At 44.1% G+C, this 18,860-nt stretch overlaps 1 protein-coding gene across 1 annotated transcript; it reads right to left on the bottom strand.

Moving 5' to 3' along the window:
- Positions 1-881: 881 nt before the first annotated feature.
- LOC142827269 (putative G protein-coupled receptor 141) lies at positions 882-5,644 on the bottom strand. The gene is made up of 2 exons (XM_075921741.2): positions 5,241-5,644; positions 882-3,320 (listed from the first exon to the last, which is right to left on the bottom strand). The coding sequence occupies exon 2, from the start codon at positions 3,283-3,285 to the stop codon at positions 2,422-2,424; it is 864 nt and encodes a 287-aa protein (XP_075777856.1). The 5' UTR covers positions 3,286-3,320; positions 5,241-5,644; the 3' UTR covers positions 882-2,421.
- Positions 5,645-18,860: the final 13,216 nt, after the last annotated feature.

Here is an 18,860-nt window from a genome sequence, read left to right on the forward strand (position 1 = left end):
ATTGCTGGACAAGAGAGCCCTTGGACCAGAGAGCCCTGGCTCGGGGCAGGGAGTTTCAGTAGCTCCTGGGCAGCCCTGGGGCTATGGCGCCCCGGAAGCCCCAGGGAAGCTGAGCTCCAGTGGTCCCATGGCTTGTCACAGAGCCCCCTTGCCTTGAAGCATCTGGCCCCAGAGTCCTAGTGGCCCTGGAACAGCAAATCCCTAGCGGTCCCCAGGCAGTGGAGCCCCAGCGTCCTAGAGCTGGCCACGAAGCTGGCAGCCCGGTGTCCCGGAGGCAGGGGAGCCCGGTGACATATCCCAGGAGTCTGTCAGCAGAGGGGTGGTCCTCCCCTGGTCTGGCAAACTCCCTCCTTCAGAGCAAGTCAGGTCCCATGGTGCCAGACCAGACAGATCTCACCTGTAGTTAAAGCTTATTTCACTCATCTCACTGCCACTCAATGGCTTCTTCAAACATAGACCCCAGCTCATTCTGATGATAGTGACCGCTATGCAACCTTCAGGACCAGAATGTCAAAGCCTGGGACTTGCTGCATGTGCTGTGGCTCTCTGGGGGAAGGACTGGGTAGGGAACACTCTGGCTTAGAGCGGGAAGATTCAGTGGAGAAAGTGAGAGTGGGGCCCTATGGTACCTCAAGCGGGCAGCATCAGAGGCAGGCCCCAACTATGTGCTCAGTTATTGTGTTACTGGTTTTAAATATGTAAGTGCAGTAGAGGAGGGGGCATAAGTACTTGAACTAAGGAGTGTGGGTGCTACCACACTCGTTGGGCTTGAAATGATTTCCATTTTATACAGCAGTTTTAGTTTGGTTCAATGCCTTTCAGCGTGTCCCCCATACACATTGCTCCAGCACCCTTGGGAGGGAGAAGAGAAGACAGTGATTAACCACCAAAGACTAAGAACCATGGACATCCTAACCCCAAGGTCATGAGAAGCTGATAAAGAGCATAGCAGACGTGTAGGAGGAGAGTAGGAAGAAAGCCTATGCAGCAACAAATGCATGTATATACACTGCCCACATATACATACAAATATAGAACTGATGGAAACCATTTTTGTTTACTTAATGTATTCTGATATCACTTTCATTTACATCAGCAACCTGCGAAATACAGCCGCCAGTGATGAATATCAACAATGAAACTTAGGAACATTAAACAAAAACAGTCATCAGACAGATGATTTATTTTCATTTTTTGGAGGCAGATAAAATATTTCCCTTATTGCAGAGTTGCTGTTCTCTTGAAGGACCAAACAACTTGAGAGCGCATTGCATCCCCAGTTTCCATGGCCAGAATCCCAGACGTATCAGCAGTAGATGTCATCCTGCCCTAGAAGTGACACTAAATAAATGTCTGAAAAGTTTGACCTTTTCAGCTGTATATTTTAAAATGACTAGTTAGCATATTTAAATGAGGAAGGTAGGAGCATAATTAGAGGAGGATGGCAAAAAAACATAAAAAAAACAGGTCTAGATGTGCTGCGGAGAAGAAAAAAGGGGGTTAGATCCGTCTACTGAGTTTAAGCTTTGATCCAAATGCCATTTTTCCACTCTTTGGACATAGCTTCTTTCCTTGTTAATTCGGAAAGGCTGTTGCAAAAGCACACAAGAGAAAAGGGCAACTTTTTTGTCTGTAGTAGCTTCAAAGGAAGGCGTAAAATCCTCAGAATGTACAATTCTGCAAAAATGTGCTACAGAAGGAAAAATCTTCCTAATCTTTGGCCAGTTAAAGTCTGTTTTGTGGGGTTTTTTTATACCATCCTCAATATGAGCTAATTGTGAGAACAGATTTATTGGGTAAATTGAGCTATTTTAACTGAGGCTACGTCTAGACTATGGGGTTTTTGTGGGATACCTCCCTGCAAAAACCCCGCTGCGTCCAAGGAACACTTTTTTATGTGGAAGAGCAAACACGCTCTTTTGGGGAGCCCTGTACACCTCATTTCATGAGGCATAAGGGCTCTGCTGAAAGAGGAGGCTTTTCCACCATTTGGCCTTGTCTAGACAGGGCCAAATGGCAGAAAAACCTCTTCCAAAAAAAAAAAAAAAAGCAGAAAAAGCTATGCAAAATGTGGAGAAACTCTTTTGAGTGGATGACAAGGGTTGAATCCTTGAAGAGCAATGAGATGAGCAAAAAGAATGGTAGGTGAAATTTGGTGTTGCTGCTAAGACAAAATAGTTAGGCAACGTTAAAAATTAGAGGAATCAAGGCATATCAATGCTCAAGATAGAAAATGAGTTCTAACCACTCCTGTCTCCTAGTGGGCTACAAAAGCATGAAAATTTTACAAATCCAAATACCATTGTCCTCATAGGAAAAATTCAGTAGTTCTTGTAGCTCAGTAAAGTCTTCAGTAGTTTTCTTGTTTAGAAAAGTGGCCAAAATCCACACATCAAGGCTTCCTATACCAGTAGTTCATTTTTAATGGGCTATTCCTGCTATGAAACATAACATATCCAAGCAGCACAATGCTGTGAAAGCTAAGAAAATTTCATTGTATAGAGTCAGATTATTGTCATCCTCTGGGTGAAATTTCTGGATGTAGTATATTCTGAATACATGATGAGGTACAAAACAGACTAGTATTACCAAGATGAAAAAAAAACTCTTCATCTGAGCCCTGAATTCTACATGTAAATTCATGTCAGGCCAGTACTTCATTGCCAACTGAAAGATTACAGCTAATTGGATTATAGAGAGTACAGAGACTGTTGTCACCATAATGCTAATCAAGCAGTAGTTTGCTATTACCATACCCTGCTCCTTCATACCTCTGTGGAACTGAAAACATTTAGAATGGTTATAGTTTTTAGAGGTGCCATAATGTGACAAAAAAATAGGGAAGATAATAACAGTTCCCACAAACCAGACAGCAGCAATCCAAGTAGTAGTGCGCCACCTCTGAAATTCCAGTCTCAAGAGGCGTATTATAATAATAGCTACATAGAAAATGAAGGTGATGTACATGTGGACATAGATCATGCCACTAAACATTTTGCAGGTGAACCATCCAAATTTCCATTCAGATGAAATGTAATAGCTAATGCGGAAAGGTAGGCTGAATAACAGAATGGAATGTACCACCATGAGATTTTTGATAATGATGGTCATCACAGATTGTATTTTCCTCTGAAACAAAAGACGGGACATCACAATTATTCCGGCAATGCCGCCTCCCAGACTGATACTGTATAGTGCTATCAAAATCAAATGCAGCCTCTCCAAATTGTGTGGCAGAGTTCTGTTGGAGGCAATATCCTGTGGTGCTGAGCTTGTGTTAAACATCTTCAACAGTTTTTTTTTTCTCTTTTCAAGTTTACCTAAAAATACAAGAATGGAATATGCATTTTAAAATCTGCATTTAATCTTTCCTTTCTCTATGGATATGCTTTTTTTTTTTAAAGTATAGAATGTCACAAATTCATTAAATAATGTTTACCAGATTGTGTCTGGAAATGGTGCACTGTATAATTGTGTATAAGCTTATGACTATAAAAATACACGATCCTCATGGGCAGTGGGTGAAGGTCTGGCTTGCGGAGGCAAGCTCCAGCCCCACCCCTTCCGTGCCTACCAGAGCCAAGCCCCTATTGTATCTGCTGGGCCATGTCCTGCACCCCCCTGTACTCCTCTATTATGGCTGCTGCCTGCCCCCAGGAGCAACCAGACAGCCACCACGCAGTCCTAGCAGCAGCTCCAGCCCTGGGGATAGCAGCACCCTGGTCCCAGATCCAGCACAGCCACCACATGGCCCCACCCCAGAAGCAGTTGGGCAGTCGCTACATGGCCCCAGCCCCGGGAGCAGGTGAGCAGCCACATCGCGACCCTGGCCCCAGCTCTGGCCCCATGAGCAGCAAGGAAGCCGGTCCCAGTTCTGCCCCGGGAACAGCTAGACAGTGGTTACCACACCATAGCCCCATCCTTCCCAGCTGGTCAGAACACTGGCCTGCCAAGCAGCCACAATGTAGCCAGAGCCTCGGCCTTCCCCAGCCAGCCAGAGTGCGGTGGGTGAGGCCACCGTGGTCTTTTAGGGAAACCAATTCCTTCCCTTGTCTATGTTACCTGCTGCCCATGATGGACCTGTTACATAGCACTTATTAGATCATTTTTATACTGGCTTCATAATCACAAGTTTTTTGTACATGAACTTTTTTCTTGAATAGCCTAAGTCCCTCAGCCTCTCCTCATATGTCATGTGCTCCAGCCCCCTAATAATTTTTGTTGCCCTTCACTGGACTCTTTCCAATGTGTCCACGTCCTTTCTGTAACAGGGGGCCCAGAATGGGGCACAATACTGAAGCTGTGACCTCACCAGTGCCAAATAAATGGGAAGAATCACTTCCTTTTAAAAATATGAGCCTTAAAATAAAATAACGTTTATAACAATGGTTTACAGAGTAGAATAGTAGAATAGGCTCAGCTTCCTATTGCTCAAGAACTTGATTTCAATAACGTAATTTAACTAGCAGTTCTTAAACATATTTCTGCTTATCTATACAATACCCTTTGTCATTTTTTAACCCCTAAAAAATTTCAAATGCTAGTGAGGACCCCTTAGGAAATCTTAGACATAGACTGTCGACACCAAGGAGTCCAAGGGCCACAGGTTGAAAACCTCTTCTAAAGTAACAGCAACCTTTCATAGGCTCCTCAGACAGTCTGCTGACCCCAACGAGTCTACAGACCACAGGTTGAAAGCCAGTCCTCTGTGCAAGAGAACATTTTCTGCTTCAGTGTATTAAATGCTTTCAGATAAACTCTGAACATTTACCAAAAACTGTTCAAGCATTCTTGTAACACAGAAATTAATAGATAGATAAATTCTCAAGACTATATTGAATAAGTTATGCGCCAGTCAGAAAAAGACTTTCCTTTCACTCTTTTTAAATACATACTTAAAAATCTTTAAAATGTACAGCCATCTGAATATTTAGCAGAATTTCAAGTCAAACTTGCAGAACTGACAACTTTAATATACAATACACTAAAAAGAATAAGAATGTCTCTTTCATCAGTGTTAATAACAGCCATTTCACTCTTAAATTCTCATGTACATATAGTTATGACTCTATTTCAATGGGAGCTTTGAACAGGTACGCTTTCGTTATTTTATAAACAGGATAATTATGGCATTGCATGCCTACAGTTTCAGTGCATTTCAAAAATTCATTGCATTATCAGGAATAATATTGTCATTATCTATTGCAATTTGTAACAAAAATACAAAGAAGAAATGATACCTCCTAATGTGTTGTTGTTCTGATTTCCTTTCTTCCTTCCTTCTCTGTTTCATACATTGCAAGGTTCATTGTGTTCGCTCCTGATATGAAGAGAAAGCAACACATAGTAGCCTTCCTGCAGACATCCTCTCGCTTTATCTACCCACATACAGGAAGTATTCACTAGTTGTAACTTTCCTAAATGCACGCTGAAGTCTAAAAGTTTCCAAAATGCCTTAGAGTGGCATTTTATTTGAACTTGTGGGAGGTACAGGTCTGAACTGGCTCTAGATGCCCAGGGGTTGGCTAGTTTTTTTCAAGTTAGATAGAATAGCGGGGTAATCTCCCTCTTTAAAGACTATGGGTTCTAGTATCAGCCAACCCTTGATTACGAGACTCAGCTGGGATGGCATGTAGTGTGCAAGAGAGAAAGAAAGAGAGACATTGCCTATAAAAGGTCTGAGAGGGCTCAGTTACAGGGGAGCTATGGGGAGGAGTTTGGTTTTGTAGGTCATGTTGGAGTAAAGAGAGATGGAATCGGAAAGGCCTCTGAGTCCTGACTGTCTGGTTTGATTGTGGTCTTTGTGGGGTTTTGTTTGAATTAAGGCTGTCATTTAATTATCGTTAACTTAAGCAATTAACTCTAAATAAATTAACTTGATTAAAAAATAATTGTGGTTAATTGTAGTGTTAATCACTCTGTTAAACAATACCTATTTACATTTAGTACAAATATTTTGGGTTTTTTTACAATTTTCAAATATATTTATTTCAATTACAACACAATGAAAAGTGTACAGTGCTCACTATCTTTTTATTACAAATATTATATTTGCATTATAAAAGGAAGCAAATGAAATAGGTTTTTTTCTATTCACCTCATTCAAATACTGTTGTGCCATCTCTTTATTGTGAAAGTGCAACTTACAAATATAGTTTTACTTTTACATGACTGCAATCAAAAACAAAACAATGTAAAACTTTAGAGCCCAAATGTTCCAAGAGTGCTACTATTTGTTCTGTCAATAGCTAAGAGAAACAAGCTTGTTTACATTTACAGGCGGCAATACTGCCTACTTATTATTTACAATGTCACCTGAAAGTGAGAACAGGCATTCACATGCTACTTTTATCACCAGCATGGCAAGGTATTTAAGTGCCAGATATTCTATACATTCATATGCTCCTTCATGCTTCAGCCACCAATCCAGATGACATACTTCTATACTGATGCTGCTTGTTAAAAAAAATGTTTTAATTAAATTTGTGACTGAGTTCCTTCGAGAATTGCATATCTCCTGCTCAGTGGTTTTAGCTGCATTATATCATATATTTCATGTAATGGCAGTCTTGGGTGACGAGCCAGCATATGTTGTTTGTTTAAAGAACACTTTTCTTGCAGATTTGACAAAATGCAAAGAGGAAACCAACATGAGATTTTGAATGATAGCTACAGCACTCGACCGAAGATTTAAGAATCTGAAATACCTTTCAAAATCTGAAAGGTACAAGGTGCATCAAAAGTCGTAAAAGAAAAGCACTCTGATTGGGAAAGCACAGAATCCAGTCATTCAACAGACAAGATCATCCTTCTGTTAGTGACATCTAACTTGATGAAAATGAACATGAATCAGTCCACACTGCTTTCAAATGTTACTGAGCAGAATCTGTCATCAGCATGGAACCATATCCTCTGGAATGGTAGGTGAAACATTAAGAGCATACAAATGTTTAGCATATCTGGCCCATAAATACGTTGCAATGCAGACTACAGCATTGCCATGTGAATGCCTACTCTCACTTTTAGGTGAAATTGTAAATAAAAAGCAGCCACATTTCCCATAAATGAAAACCAATGTGTCTGTCTTAGTAATTAGCTGACCAAGAAACAGAACTAAGTAGATGTTTAGGCACTAAATTTTTACCCTGTTTTGTTTTTGAGTGTATTTATGTAACAAAAAAAATCTACATTTGGAGGTTACACTTTCACAATAAAGAGATTGCACGACAGAACTTGTATGAGGTTAATTGAAAAATTCTTTCTTTAGTTTTATCTCTTTTACAGTGCAAATATTTGTAACAAAAAATAATATTAAGTGAGCACTCTATACTTTGTATTTTGTGTTGTTGAGTAAACCATATATTGGAAAATGTAGAAAGCACTCAAAATATTTAAATCAGTGAGGGTATGTCTACACTACAAAGTTAATTTGAACTAACAGACGTTAGTTCGAATTAACTTTGATAGGCGCTACACATGCAAACCGCTAGTTCGAACTTAATTCGAACTAACGGAGTGCTTAATTTGAACTAGGTAAACCTCATTCCATGAGGACTAACGCCTAGTTCGAATTAACTAGTTCAAATTAAGGGCTGTGTAGCCACTTAATTCAAACTTTGTGAAAAAGAACTTTCTGTTGTTAGTTTGAAGCCTGCTACCCATTCCTTTCATTTGGTGTCCTTTAGTCCTTCTATTATGGGAACTAATGAAGAACTTTTCTTGATGCACCCTCTCCACACCACTCATGCTTTTATAGACCTCTATCATATCCCCCCTCAGTCTCCTCTTTTCTAAGCTGAAAAGTCCCAGTCTCTTTAGCCTCTCTTCATATGGGACCTGTTCCAAACCCCTGATCATTTTAGTTGCCCTCCCCTCCCCCACCCTCTCGCTTCCCCTCTCCCACCTCCTTTTCCCAGTCTCCCCGAGTTTTGTTCAATAAAGAGAGTTTCTATTTTTGAACACACGTGTCCTTTATTTTGTACATCAGGAAGGGGGGCTAGGGAGGGTAAGTGGAAGGAGGTGAGGGAGGAATGGGGTACAAGCCCCCGATGGGGAGGACTGGGCTGGCTCTGAGGGCTCCTCGGGGTGGAAGCTCTCCTGAAGCCTCTTGATTGACCCCCCCCCCTCCAGATGGCAGCCTGCGGCAAGTGCAGCCGGGCTGATGGCCGAGTGCTGTGATGTGCCGAGTGTGGGCACTCAGGGCACTCCAAGCCAGGACTGCTTTGCAAGCGGGGAACCCCTGAGAACTGTCTGTCCGGGGTGGGGGTTGGGTCCCTTTAAGCACAGCCCTCGGCTAGCCTGAGACAGCAGCTCCACGCTCTAAGTCCTAATCTGATGCCTTGCCGGCACTGCTTCCGGCCATCCTTAACCTCGGTTCAGGGTCCACTCAGGGTCCATTCAGTATGGACATGCTAGTTCGAACTAGTCCAAAACGCTAATTCGAACTAGTTTTTAAGTCTAGATGCACTAATTTGAATTAGCTTAGTTCGAATTAACTAATTCGAACTAAATTAGTTCGAATTAGTGCTGTAGTATAGACATACCCTGATACTGTATTACTTTTAACAATACAATTAAAACTACAATTAATCATGATTATTTATTTAATCTTGTGATTAATCAAAATTCATTTTTAATTGTTTGACAGCCCCTAGGTTGAATTAATAAATCTGTGCCCTGCAGGAATGGATTGAAAGATTTGGGGTGTACTGTCAGTCCTACCTGAGCTGATAAGACAGGCCAACATTATTATATCTGGACAGAAACTTAAGTTGTTTGACTAATTGGATAACCTACTGTGAGTTCCTAGATTTTGTTATTTAGCATGTCAGAGAACAAAATGTAATAATCAAGCAGAGGCGTCTGCATCACAAAAGTGCTCTCTTTTCTGTTCTATACCTTATTATAGTATTGCTTGTTAGGTCAGTAAATTATCTGTATTATGTTCTGTAAGAATAATGAGATGTTTGGCAGAAGGAATAAAAGATCTGACTGAAGCCCTCTGTTACATGTTTCAGATATGAGAAGAGAATTGCAGTGTTTAGTGTGAAATAAGGTATCTGCATTAGTGAAGAGTGAATTAGAAAACTTTTATTGTAAAACAAAACCAAGAGATAGCCAAAACAAAATACAGGACTATGTAGCACTTTAAAGTGCTACATAGTCCTGTATTTTGTTTCAGGTACACCAGACTAACATGGCTACATTTCTATCAACAGTGGTGGATGAAAGATGACTCCAGGCCACAGGCACAAACACTGACCCGAACCACAATTTTCATTGTGTGTCTCACTGTAAATATTAAAATACTGAGCTAGGTCTCTTCTAGAGGCATCAGCATTTCCCTGGGAAAGGCAATTCCTCAATTAACTTCTACCTCAATATAGTTTTTAAGATTGCTGATGGCAAAATTCATGATTGTACATCAGAGTCAGGGTAGCCAATAGTCAGAGGAATGTATTAATTGAAGGGGAAAACACTATGAGAAGTTTGGTGTGCAAAAACATAACTATAAGCAGCAGATATGACAGTAACACTTGCATCCCCTGCCTATTGTGCAATCATTTCATTTTTGGGGATGGGAAGGCATTTTCTCTCCCTCCTGTAAGTCAATCATTCTTTTTATTAAGTAATACTACCAGGAAGAGCAAAAAGTCAAGGAGGAGAAGTCACGTTGGCAGTTGAATAAAGTTTGTGATACTTTTTAAATTTTGGGTCATAGTCTGGTCTTGGAAACAAAAGTGCATGCGGTCCTTACATAAATTACAATATCTCCAAGGCACTCCTTCAGGAGATGTAGTAAGTGTGTGCTTGTTACACTCTCAGACAATGGTGCTGTTTCAAGCAGGAGCATTTTATCCACATTCTTGCAAAAATCAAATCAACACACATTTTATAAAAGCCCATTGCTGGAGACTATTTCAGCCGCTCCAAACTCCACTGTGACCACACCCTGCTAATCAAAGCTATGTCCTAGACTTTCAAAAGAGTTCCAAACCTTAGACAGGGCACTGGCATTCCATTCAGTGCCTTATGAGACAGACACTTGGCATGCACAAGAACAGGATACATATCTCATAACTTTTGCATGCTACTGACACTTCAAATATTGTGTGATGTTTAGAATGAAAGGAAACTTGTTTGGTCAAAAGTGCCTCTGCAAACCTTCTTCTAGGTTGCCACCAGCAGACGATCTAATCTCTTTCATGCTTTCCCTTTAAATCCACTGAAACAAGGAGGCTTTATAAACTGTTCTCAGAGGTGGAATGAAAATATTTGTGAGAAAACAGAGAAACTAACATCTTGATTTTGCCCCCTACTCCTTTTATGTGATGTCCAGTTAGAAGTCATTTCTTCTGGGCAAGAAGCATTAGTTTTAATATCAGCCTGTAAATTGCCCAGCAAATATAGCTACCATAAGAAACAATTATTAATGGCGTAATGAACCCAATGGCTCACTGCCGGATGGTCTTCTCACCTAAGAACACCTTGGAAAGGATTGAACCACAGATTTCTCAGAGAGGGAAAAGGACTCCAGTCAGCTCTTTGGGTCAGGAGCCATGACTCTATGTCATGGCGTTCAGAGATTGCACAGTGCTTAAGGTGCTTGCCAGAGATTTCCTTTTTCCTGAGCCCAGTTCCAACTGCCTGGGCATAACACCAAGAGCTTCCCAGTGCCATGACAAGACTCTTTGACATTCCCCTCATACCACACATATCTTTGTTTCTATTTGGAAAGATCCTTTCATAGTGTGGGTGCTACTGAAATTAAATAATAATAATGGAAGGCATTATGTTCCATTGTGAGCAGGATATGTAAAGAGGATGTCAGGAAAAGAAGACAGCTGTTTGGTATGGGGAACAGCTGCCTGAGAGTTGGTCTCAGGGCTGCAGTCCAAGAAGCAAACCTTGAAAGGTTTGAGGAAACAGCAGTTTTAGATGAGGACTGAGAATGGGGGCATGTCTAGACTAAGTGCCTTGTGAAATGAGCTTTACCAGAGCGGTCGACAAAGGCTTTCCTTGTCGACTGCGGTGCGTCCAGACTGCCCTGCTGTGCCGCCAAACAGATGATCAGCACAGCGTGGCGGCCATTTTGATGTAAATGAAACGGTGATTATTTAAATCGCCACTTCATTTTCCTATGTCTAGTCAACTCATCTACATGGCTCCGTCAATGAAGCCATGTAGTCTAGACATACCCTGGGAGAGTAGCCAAGCAGACAGACTGTGTGTAGCCACAGGATGGGACTAGTAGAGAACTGTAATTTCTAAAGAGTCATTGGAGGAAAGGAGGTACCAGCACCAGTGGCTTGGGGAGCTGAGCCAACAGCAGGCTGAATAAGAACAGGGGTCAAGGTTATGGGAGAAGCTTTACCTAGCAATTCTGTGTGGGTACCTGGGGTCTTGTACTGGATCTGAAGCTGCGCATGGGGGACATAGAGCATCAACTAGAAAGGAGAGGCCATGGCAGGGCTCTTAGTGTGACCACTAGGTGATACTCAGAACCCCAGAGGCAGAACCAAGACAGTCTTAGACCAAGAGCTAATGCTCTTTCTCATCTAAGTCCCGTCTGTGGCTTTGGATAGCGAGTGATTCCAGAAGTAAGGATTTACGAATTACCACCCTGTAAACATTTATCAGTGGCTGCTGTCAGCAGTGCTAGGAACTTTTCAGCTAGTTTGTTAGGACGTGTGGATTTTTCTTGAAAATTGCATTTGGAAATTATTCAAGGCCTATTAATCTCTCATCTTCAGACTCTTGCCTTCAAATTTTAGATCACAGTCCCGTCTCTGTGCAAAAGAAATTAGTCATTGTAACCAATTTAGATTGGGTGCAGGAAACCATAAGATGTTTTGTGGTTGTTCGCAGAACATCAGCTCCTGACCTTCTCAGTGCAAAGCTGGCAGGGTATTGAGGATGAAAGGTAAGGAGAGCATAGGCATGTGGTAGAGGCCAAAAGGACCTCTATCAGGAAAAGGGGGGGGACATGCTCATGAGATTAATAAAAGTGGAGATGAGGAAGGATAAAAAGAGACAGAAGTTAATGAAAACAGCTGACAGGAATGGAGAATAAAGTTCAGATGATATTTCAGAAAAAGAGGAGGAAGTAGGGTTTGAAAGAGAAGAATGGAGTGAAGCAGAAGCTAAAGGAAGAGGAGACAGAGCATTCTTAGCGGTTCAAAGACAGGTGCAGGTTATGTGAAGCCTCTAGGAGATTTACAGAGAGGTTCCTTTAGGCAGGCGTTGAATCGGCATAAACCTGGCTTAAAATTTTGACAACTTCAAGCCTTTTTCATTAATTAGTTGCACAGTAGAACTCTTGATCCTTTATTTTATTTAATTTCAATAGACCTTACATGACCTCTGCCAGTGCAGTTGCATATCGAAGTGCTTGGTTTCATTTAATCTACATCAGATAACAAAGAATTGTGTTTGCTTTTTTTATTTTAATTTACAATCTCATGCTGCTCTTTTCTGGATAGTAACAGAGTCCATTACATAGGACAGAGCTAAAGACATTTTGCACTACTGCTAGCTTATCAATTAGTTGCCTCAGACTAGAGCTGTGGTGTGGAACCAGTTCTGAAGCAGTAGCTACTATAATGGCTACTGATATAAGCAACCTAGCTACACTCAAGTGCCAAATAGCCACATGGTTCAAGTTAACTAGCAACACTCAGCCAGCCAAATAGCCACATGTGACTAGTGGCTAGTGTGCTGAACACCAAGGGTACGTCTAGACTGCGCGTCTCTTTAAAAAGATGCTTTTTCGAAAGAAACTTTCGAAAAAGCGTCTTTTGAAAAAGAACATCTAGATTACATTATGCGGATCGGAAAATCGATCCGCTCTTTAGAAAAAGAACATCTTGACTGCTGGACGCTCTTTCAAAAGAAAAAGCCACCCAAAACCGCTTCTACCAGGGTATGGGGGCAGCATTTCCTTCTGGGTGCTGCTGCCTGCCCTTTGCAGAGATGCATGGTTAAAGGGACGCCCATGACCACCTGTTGCTCTGCTCTTGCAGCTGCCTTTGCTGTCCCTCTAAGAGGTAAGCAAGGTATTGCAGTGCTTGTTTTGAGTGCCCAGCTTCCTGGGACAGCATAAGAACATAAGAATGGCTGTATTGGGTCAGACCAAAGGTCCATCCAGCCCAGTAGCCTGTCTGCCGACAGTGGCCAGCACCAGGTGCCCCAGAGAGGGTGGACCAAAGACAATGATCAAGCAGTTTGTCTCCTGCCATCCTTCTCCATCCAAACAGAGGCCAGGGACACCATTACTATCCCTTAGCTAATAGCCTTTTATGGACCTAACCTCCATGAAATTATCTAGCTTCTCTTTAAACTCTATTATAGTTCTAGCCTTCACAGCCTCTTCTGGCAAGGAGTTCCACAGGTTGACTACACGCAGTGTAAACCTGCTACCCATTAACTTCATTTGGTGTCCTCTAGTCCTTCTATTATGGGAACTAATAAATAACTTTTCTTTATTTGTCCTCTCAACACCACTCATGATTTTATATACCTCTATCATGTCCCCCCTCAGTCTCCTCTTTTCTAAACTGAAAAGTCCCAGTCGTTTTAACCTCTCTTCATATGGGACCTGTTCCAAACCCCTAATCATTTTAGTTGCCCTTTTCTGAACCCTTTCCAAGGCCAAAATATCTTTTTTGAGGTGATGAGACCACATCTGTAAACAGTATTCAAGATATGGGCGTACCATAGTTTTATACAGGGGCAGTAAGATATTCTGTGTCCTATTTTCTATCCCTTTCTTAATTCCTAGCGTCCTATTTTTGCCTTTTTGACCGCCGCTGCACACTGTGTGGAAGTTTTCAGGGAACTATCCACAATAACTCCAAGATCCCTTTCCTGATTTGTCGTAGGCAAATTAGGGCCCATCATACTGTAAGTATAGTTGGTGTTATTTTTCCCAATGTGCATTACTTTACCCTTATCCACATTAAAGTTCATTTGCCATTTTGTTGCCCAATCATTCAGTTTGGTGAGATCTTTTTGGAGTCCCTCACAGTCTGATTCTGTCTTGACTATCCTAACAGTTTGGTATCATCCACAAACTTTACCACCTCACTGCTTACCCCTTTCTCCAGATCATTTATGAATAAGTTGAACAGGATTGGTCCCAGGACTGACCCTTGGGGGACACCACTAGTTACCCCTCTCCATTCTGAAAATTTACCATTTATTCCTACCCTTTGTTTCCTGTCTTTTAACCAGTTCTCAGTCCAAGAAAGGACCTTCCCTCTTATCCCATGGCCATGTAATTTACACAAGAGCCTTTGGTGAGGGACCTTGTCAAAGGCTTTCTGAAAATCTAAACATACTATATCTACTGGATCCCCCCTGTCCGCATGTTTGTTAACCCCTTCAAAGAATTCTAATAGATTAGTAAGACAGGATTTCCCTTTACAGATATCATGTTGACTTTTGTCCAGCAAATTATGTGCCTCAATTTTATTCTTTACTATTGTTTCGACAAATTTTCCCGGTACTGAAGTTAGACTTACCGGTCTAACTTGAAACCTGGAGGGGGGAAGGGGATCAGGTTGGATGGTGCTTGCCTACTCGCAGGCTCCTGGCGCCTCACGTTCGGGGTCCACCATGGCCTCGGGATCGGGTGGGGCGATTGAGTGTTGGCTGGACAAGAGAGGGTAGGTGCACTTGGGTCTAGGAGGCCTGGGGGAAAGGAGGGCCAGAGGAAGAGGGGGACTGGGGGAGAGGGAGATATAAGGGGGGGAAGGGGATGGTGCTGTGGAAGGGGGGTTTGGTGGGGCAGGGTCATGGTGTGCTGGAGGAGCAGGACCAGGCACAGGAGCAGGTAAGCCACAGACCTCCCTGAGAGTGGCACACAAGGACGTGCGCTGCTGGACAAGCTCCTCCATCAGCCGATCATGCCACCGAGCCTCCGCCTCCGTCCTCTCTTGCAGGATGATGTTGAGCTCCTGCAGGGCCTCCACATGCTGCCTCAGGATGTCTGCATAGACACGCCTGTGTCTGCAGCTCCCATGTCCCCGAGATGGAGGTGAGGCTGGGGGGCTGCAGCCTTCTTGTACGGCTGGTCCGGCTGTGGAGGAAAAGAGGAAGACACAATTAGTCATGTGTGCAACAGCTTTCCAAAAGGGCATGCCCTCTCCTTCAGACAGGGGACTCAGATGTTCTGAAGGTAACACTATGTGTGACCTGGGCATCAGCCTGAGCATCACAGGGGTCCTGAAGTGCCAATGGGACCTCACACTGACAACCCACCTGGGTGTGTTCTGGACATGGTTTATGCCACCTCGTGATGCACCCCCATGTGTCACACTACCGCTGAACATGTTGGCACATGCACAGCCAGCTGCATTATGTCCAGGGTGAGAATTACAGGTTTCCCTTGTGCATCACCCCCTGTGTACCCACCTCCCCCACCCTGTGTGTTACATGACCTCACTGCACTCATCTGCTGCTTCGTCTCCGGCATCAGATAACACCTGGGAGGCCTCTGGGGTCTGGGTGACTGGCTTCAGAGTGAGGGTCACCGTCTCCTCGCTCTCCTCCTCCTCCTGCACCATCTCCCCGTCTCCAGACTCTCTGGACTGCTCTAGGTCCTGCTCTGGCACGTCCACCACAGGGTCCCCCAAGGAGACTGGACGAGACGCAGTGGTGTGTGTGCTTCCCCACCACCAAGGATCTGGGACAGCTCAGAGTAATAAGGGCAGTAGTGGGGGGCTGCTCCAGAATGGGAGCTCTCCTCCATGGCCTTAATATAGCCCTGGTGCAGCTCTTTCACTTTAGAGTGCACCTGGTCCTAGGTGCGGGGGTGGTGCCCTCTCTTGGCAAGGGCCTCTGTCATGCGGCCAAAAATGTCCACATTTTGCTGCCTCGTGTTCAGGGCTTGTAAGGCCTCTTCCTCCGACCAGAGCTCAAGAAGGGTCTAGAGCTCTGGCCCAGACCATGCCGGTGCCCGACGTTTGGAGCCTCTGGTTGGGTCCCCAGAAGGCTCTCTAGAAGGGCCAAGAGGGTCTTGGGGCTGAGACATGGCTGCACTGGAATAGCCGTGTGCTGTAGCTGCTTTGCTGCCACAACTGGCTGTGAGGGTGACTGTCCCTTTAAAAGATGGCTGCAGACAGGAACCAGAGAGATGCCAGGCATGCCCCAGGCATGCTTCTTCCTGGAGGCCCTTTTTTTAAAAAAAAGTGGCTGCCTGCATCTACACACACTTTTTTTCAACAGATCTCCGTCGAAAAAGGCGTTCTTCCTTGTGAAATGAGGAGTACCACCGTCGAGAGAAAAGCCGCGTTCTTTCAATTTAATTTCGAAAGAACGCGGCTGTAGTCAAGACGCAGGTGAAGTTTTTTCGAAAAAAGGCTACTTTTTTTGAAAAAACTCTGCAGTCTAGACACAGCCCAAGGGTCTAGGGTTATACTTAATTGCATTTGTATTATTAATTTAAAATTAAATCCTACTTATTTACATATTTTATTATGCCCTCTCTGAAAACCCCATTACATGTCGCCAAGGTAAAGCCAGCAATATGGTATGATTGTGTGTTTACGTGCTTCTTTTGTGTGTGTGTGTGTGTGTATGTGTGTGTGATTCCCCGTGTTCCTTCACAGTCTTATTCTGCCTCTCCTAATGAAGTCACATATGCTGTAAACTGAGCAAGTGATGTTTCATGGGCTACAATCTTTCAAATTACAGCCGGTCCCCAAGATGCATCTGTTCGCAGTTACGACCAAAGCTGTTGTAAATGGCGGACCCCGAGTTACGAACGCGATCCGCACTTACGAACAGCGCGGTCGCGTGTAACTCAGTGGGGTCCGACTTAAGAACAAACTGAGTTACGACCAATTGCTTGGTCCCTAACCAGTTCGTAAGTCAGAGAGAGGCTGTATATCATCCCATATCTTATACATTGTGAGGAGATGGGTGTTTTCAATCAGCAAACAGGCAGCAAGGGTCACAGTAGGCACATTCAAGTCCAAGAAAATAATTCAAGCAGTTTGGGGTTATTAAACCAGTGTTTTGGGGTTACAATTTTGTGAGAGAGATTTTACACTTTGTTCTTTGTGGTGGAAAAACAGGCCTTTTATCTTACAGGATACAAGCTCTAAAATGTATTTGGATTTGCATCAATGACACTTGGTTGGAAATTGCATTAGCTGGATGTGCATCTACAAAGGGTGTTATGTTTTCAGTAACTGCAGATAAGATATTTTCACTTTGATCTAATTCTTCCATAGAGATACACAGTTTTATCACTGATGCGTTAGAACATGGCTTTGAAACTAAACCACGGTCACTTGATTTTGGAGCCCGGGAGGTAACGTACTTGGGGTATACTGTCAGGAGGGGACAATTACGCCCGTTGATTGATAAGATTGGAGCACTATGGGTATGTCTACACTACCCTCCTAATTCGAATTAGGAGGGTAATGTAGGCATACTGCACTTGCAAATAAAGCCCGGGATTTGAATTTCCCGGGCTTCATTTGCATAAGCGGGGCGCCGCCATTTTTAAATCCCCGCTCGTTCGAACCCCGTGCAGCACGGCTACACGGGGCACGAACTAGGTAGTTCGAACTAGGCTTCCTAGTTCGAACTACCGTTACTCCTCGTGGAACTAGGAAGCCTAGTTTGAACTACCTAGTTTGTGCCCCGTGTAGCCACGCTGCACGGGGTTCGAACAAGCGGGGATTTAAAAATGGCGGCACCCCGCTTATGCAAATGAAGCCCGGGAAATTCAAATCCCAGGCTTCATTTGCAATTGCGGTATGCCTACATTACCCCTCTAGTTCGAACTAGCGGGGTAGTGTAGACATACCCTGAGGGACTACCCCGCCCCGAGAACCAAGAGGCAGGTGCGCCAGTTCCTGGGCCTGGCCGGGTATTACCAGAGCTTTGTTCCCAATTTCGCGACATTCGCTACGCCCCTGACAAACCTAACCCGAGGAGCAATGCCACAAAAGATAAGGTGGACACCAGAATGTGAGGAAGCTTTCCGGGCCTTAAAAAACCGACTAACCCATGCACCGGTCCTCACCCAACCCGATTTCAACCAATCATTTACTTTGTAAACGGACGCCTCGGAGATAGGGATAGGAGCGGTATTATCGCAGGGGGAAGGACCGGGAGAACACCCAGTTGTTTATATCAGCTGAAAGTTATTCCCCCGGGAGTGTAAGTATTCCATAATAGAAAAAGAAGCTCTAGCCATAAAATGGGCTATTGAGATGTTACGCTATTACCTCCTAGGAATCCGATTTCGGGTGGTGACGGACCATGCCCCGTTGCGCTGGTTACAGACAATGAAAGACACCAACGCACGACTAATGAGATGGTACTTAACCTTACAACCGTATTCATTTGAAGTGGCCCACAGGGCAGGAACGCAACACCAGAACGCGGACTTCTTTTCGAGGCAATACGGAGGGGGAGGAAAACAAGGATACAGAGACAACACGTGATTTAACGGGGGGGGGGTGTGATGGGGTACTGAGACCCCGCACTCAAAGCCTGGGATTCTGCGCTCTCTCAGAGGGGCCGCGGAGTGCGTACTGACTGTGCACCGATTGCTCCCGAGCTGCGGCTCAGCTGAGTGGCGCCGCGGCTCAGCTGGAGTGATGCCGCAGCGCAGCTGAGACTGCCTCAGCCCCGCCAGTGGAACGGGGGCGGGGGCGGGGAGGAGGAGCGACGCAACGCGCCGGACAGCGTGGGGGTGGGGCACATAACCCCTCCCGGTGCAGCGGGAACTTTAAAACCCCGCCAGCCACTGGAGGTAGGGGGGAGAAGAGGAGACTATCCGGACCCACTGGAGAGTGGAGGGATCCGGACGTTCCCATGAACGTCTCCCCCGGGACACTCGG

The sequence above is a fragment of the Pelodiscus sinensis genome, chromosome 2 (assembly GCF_052426305.1).
Source record: "Pelodiscus sinensis isolate ZL-2025 chromosome 2, ASM5242630v1, whole genome shotgun sequence".
Lineage (NCBI taxonomy): Eukaryota > Metazoa > Chordata > Testudines > Trionychidae > Pelodiscus > Pelodiscus sinensis.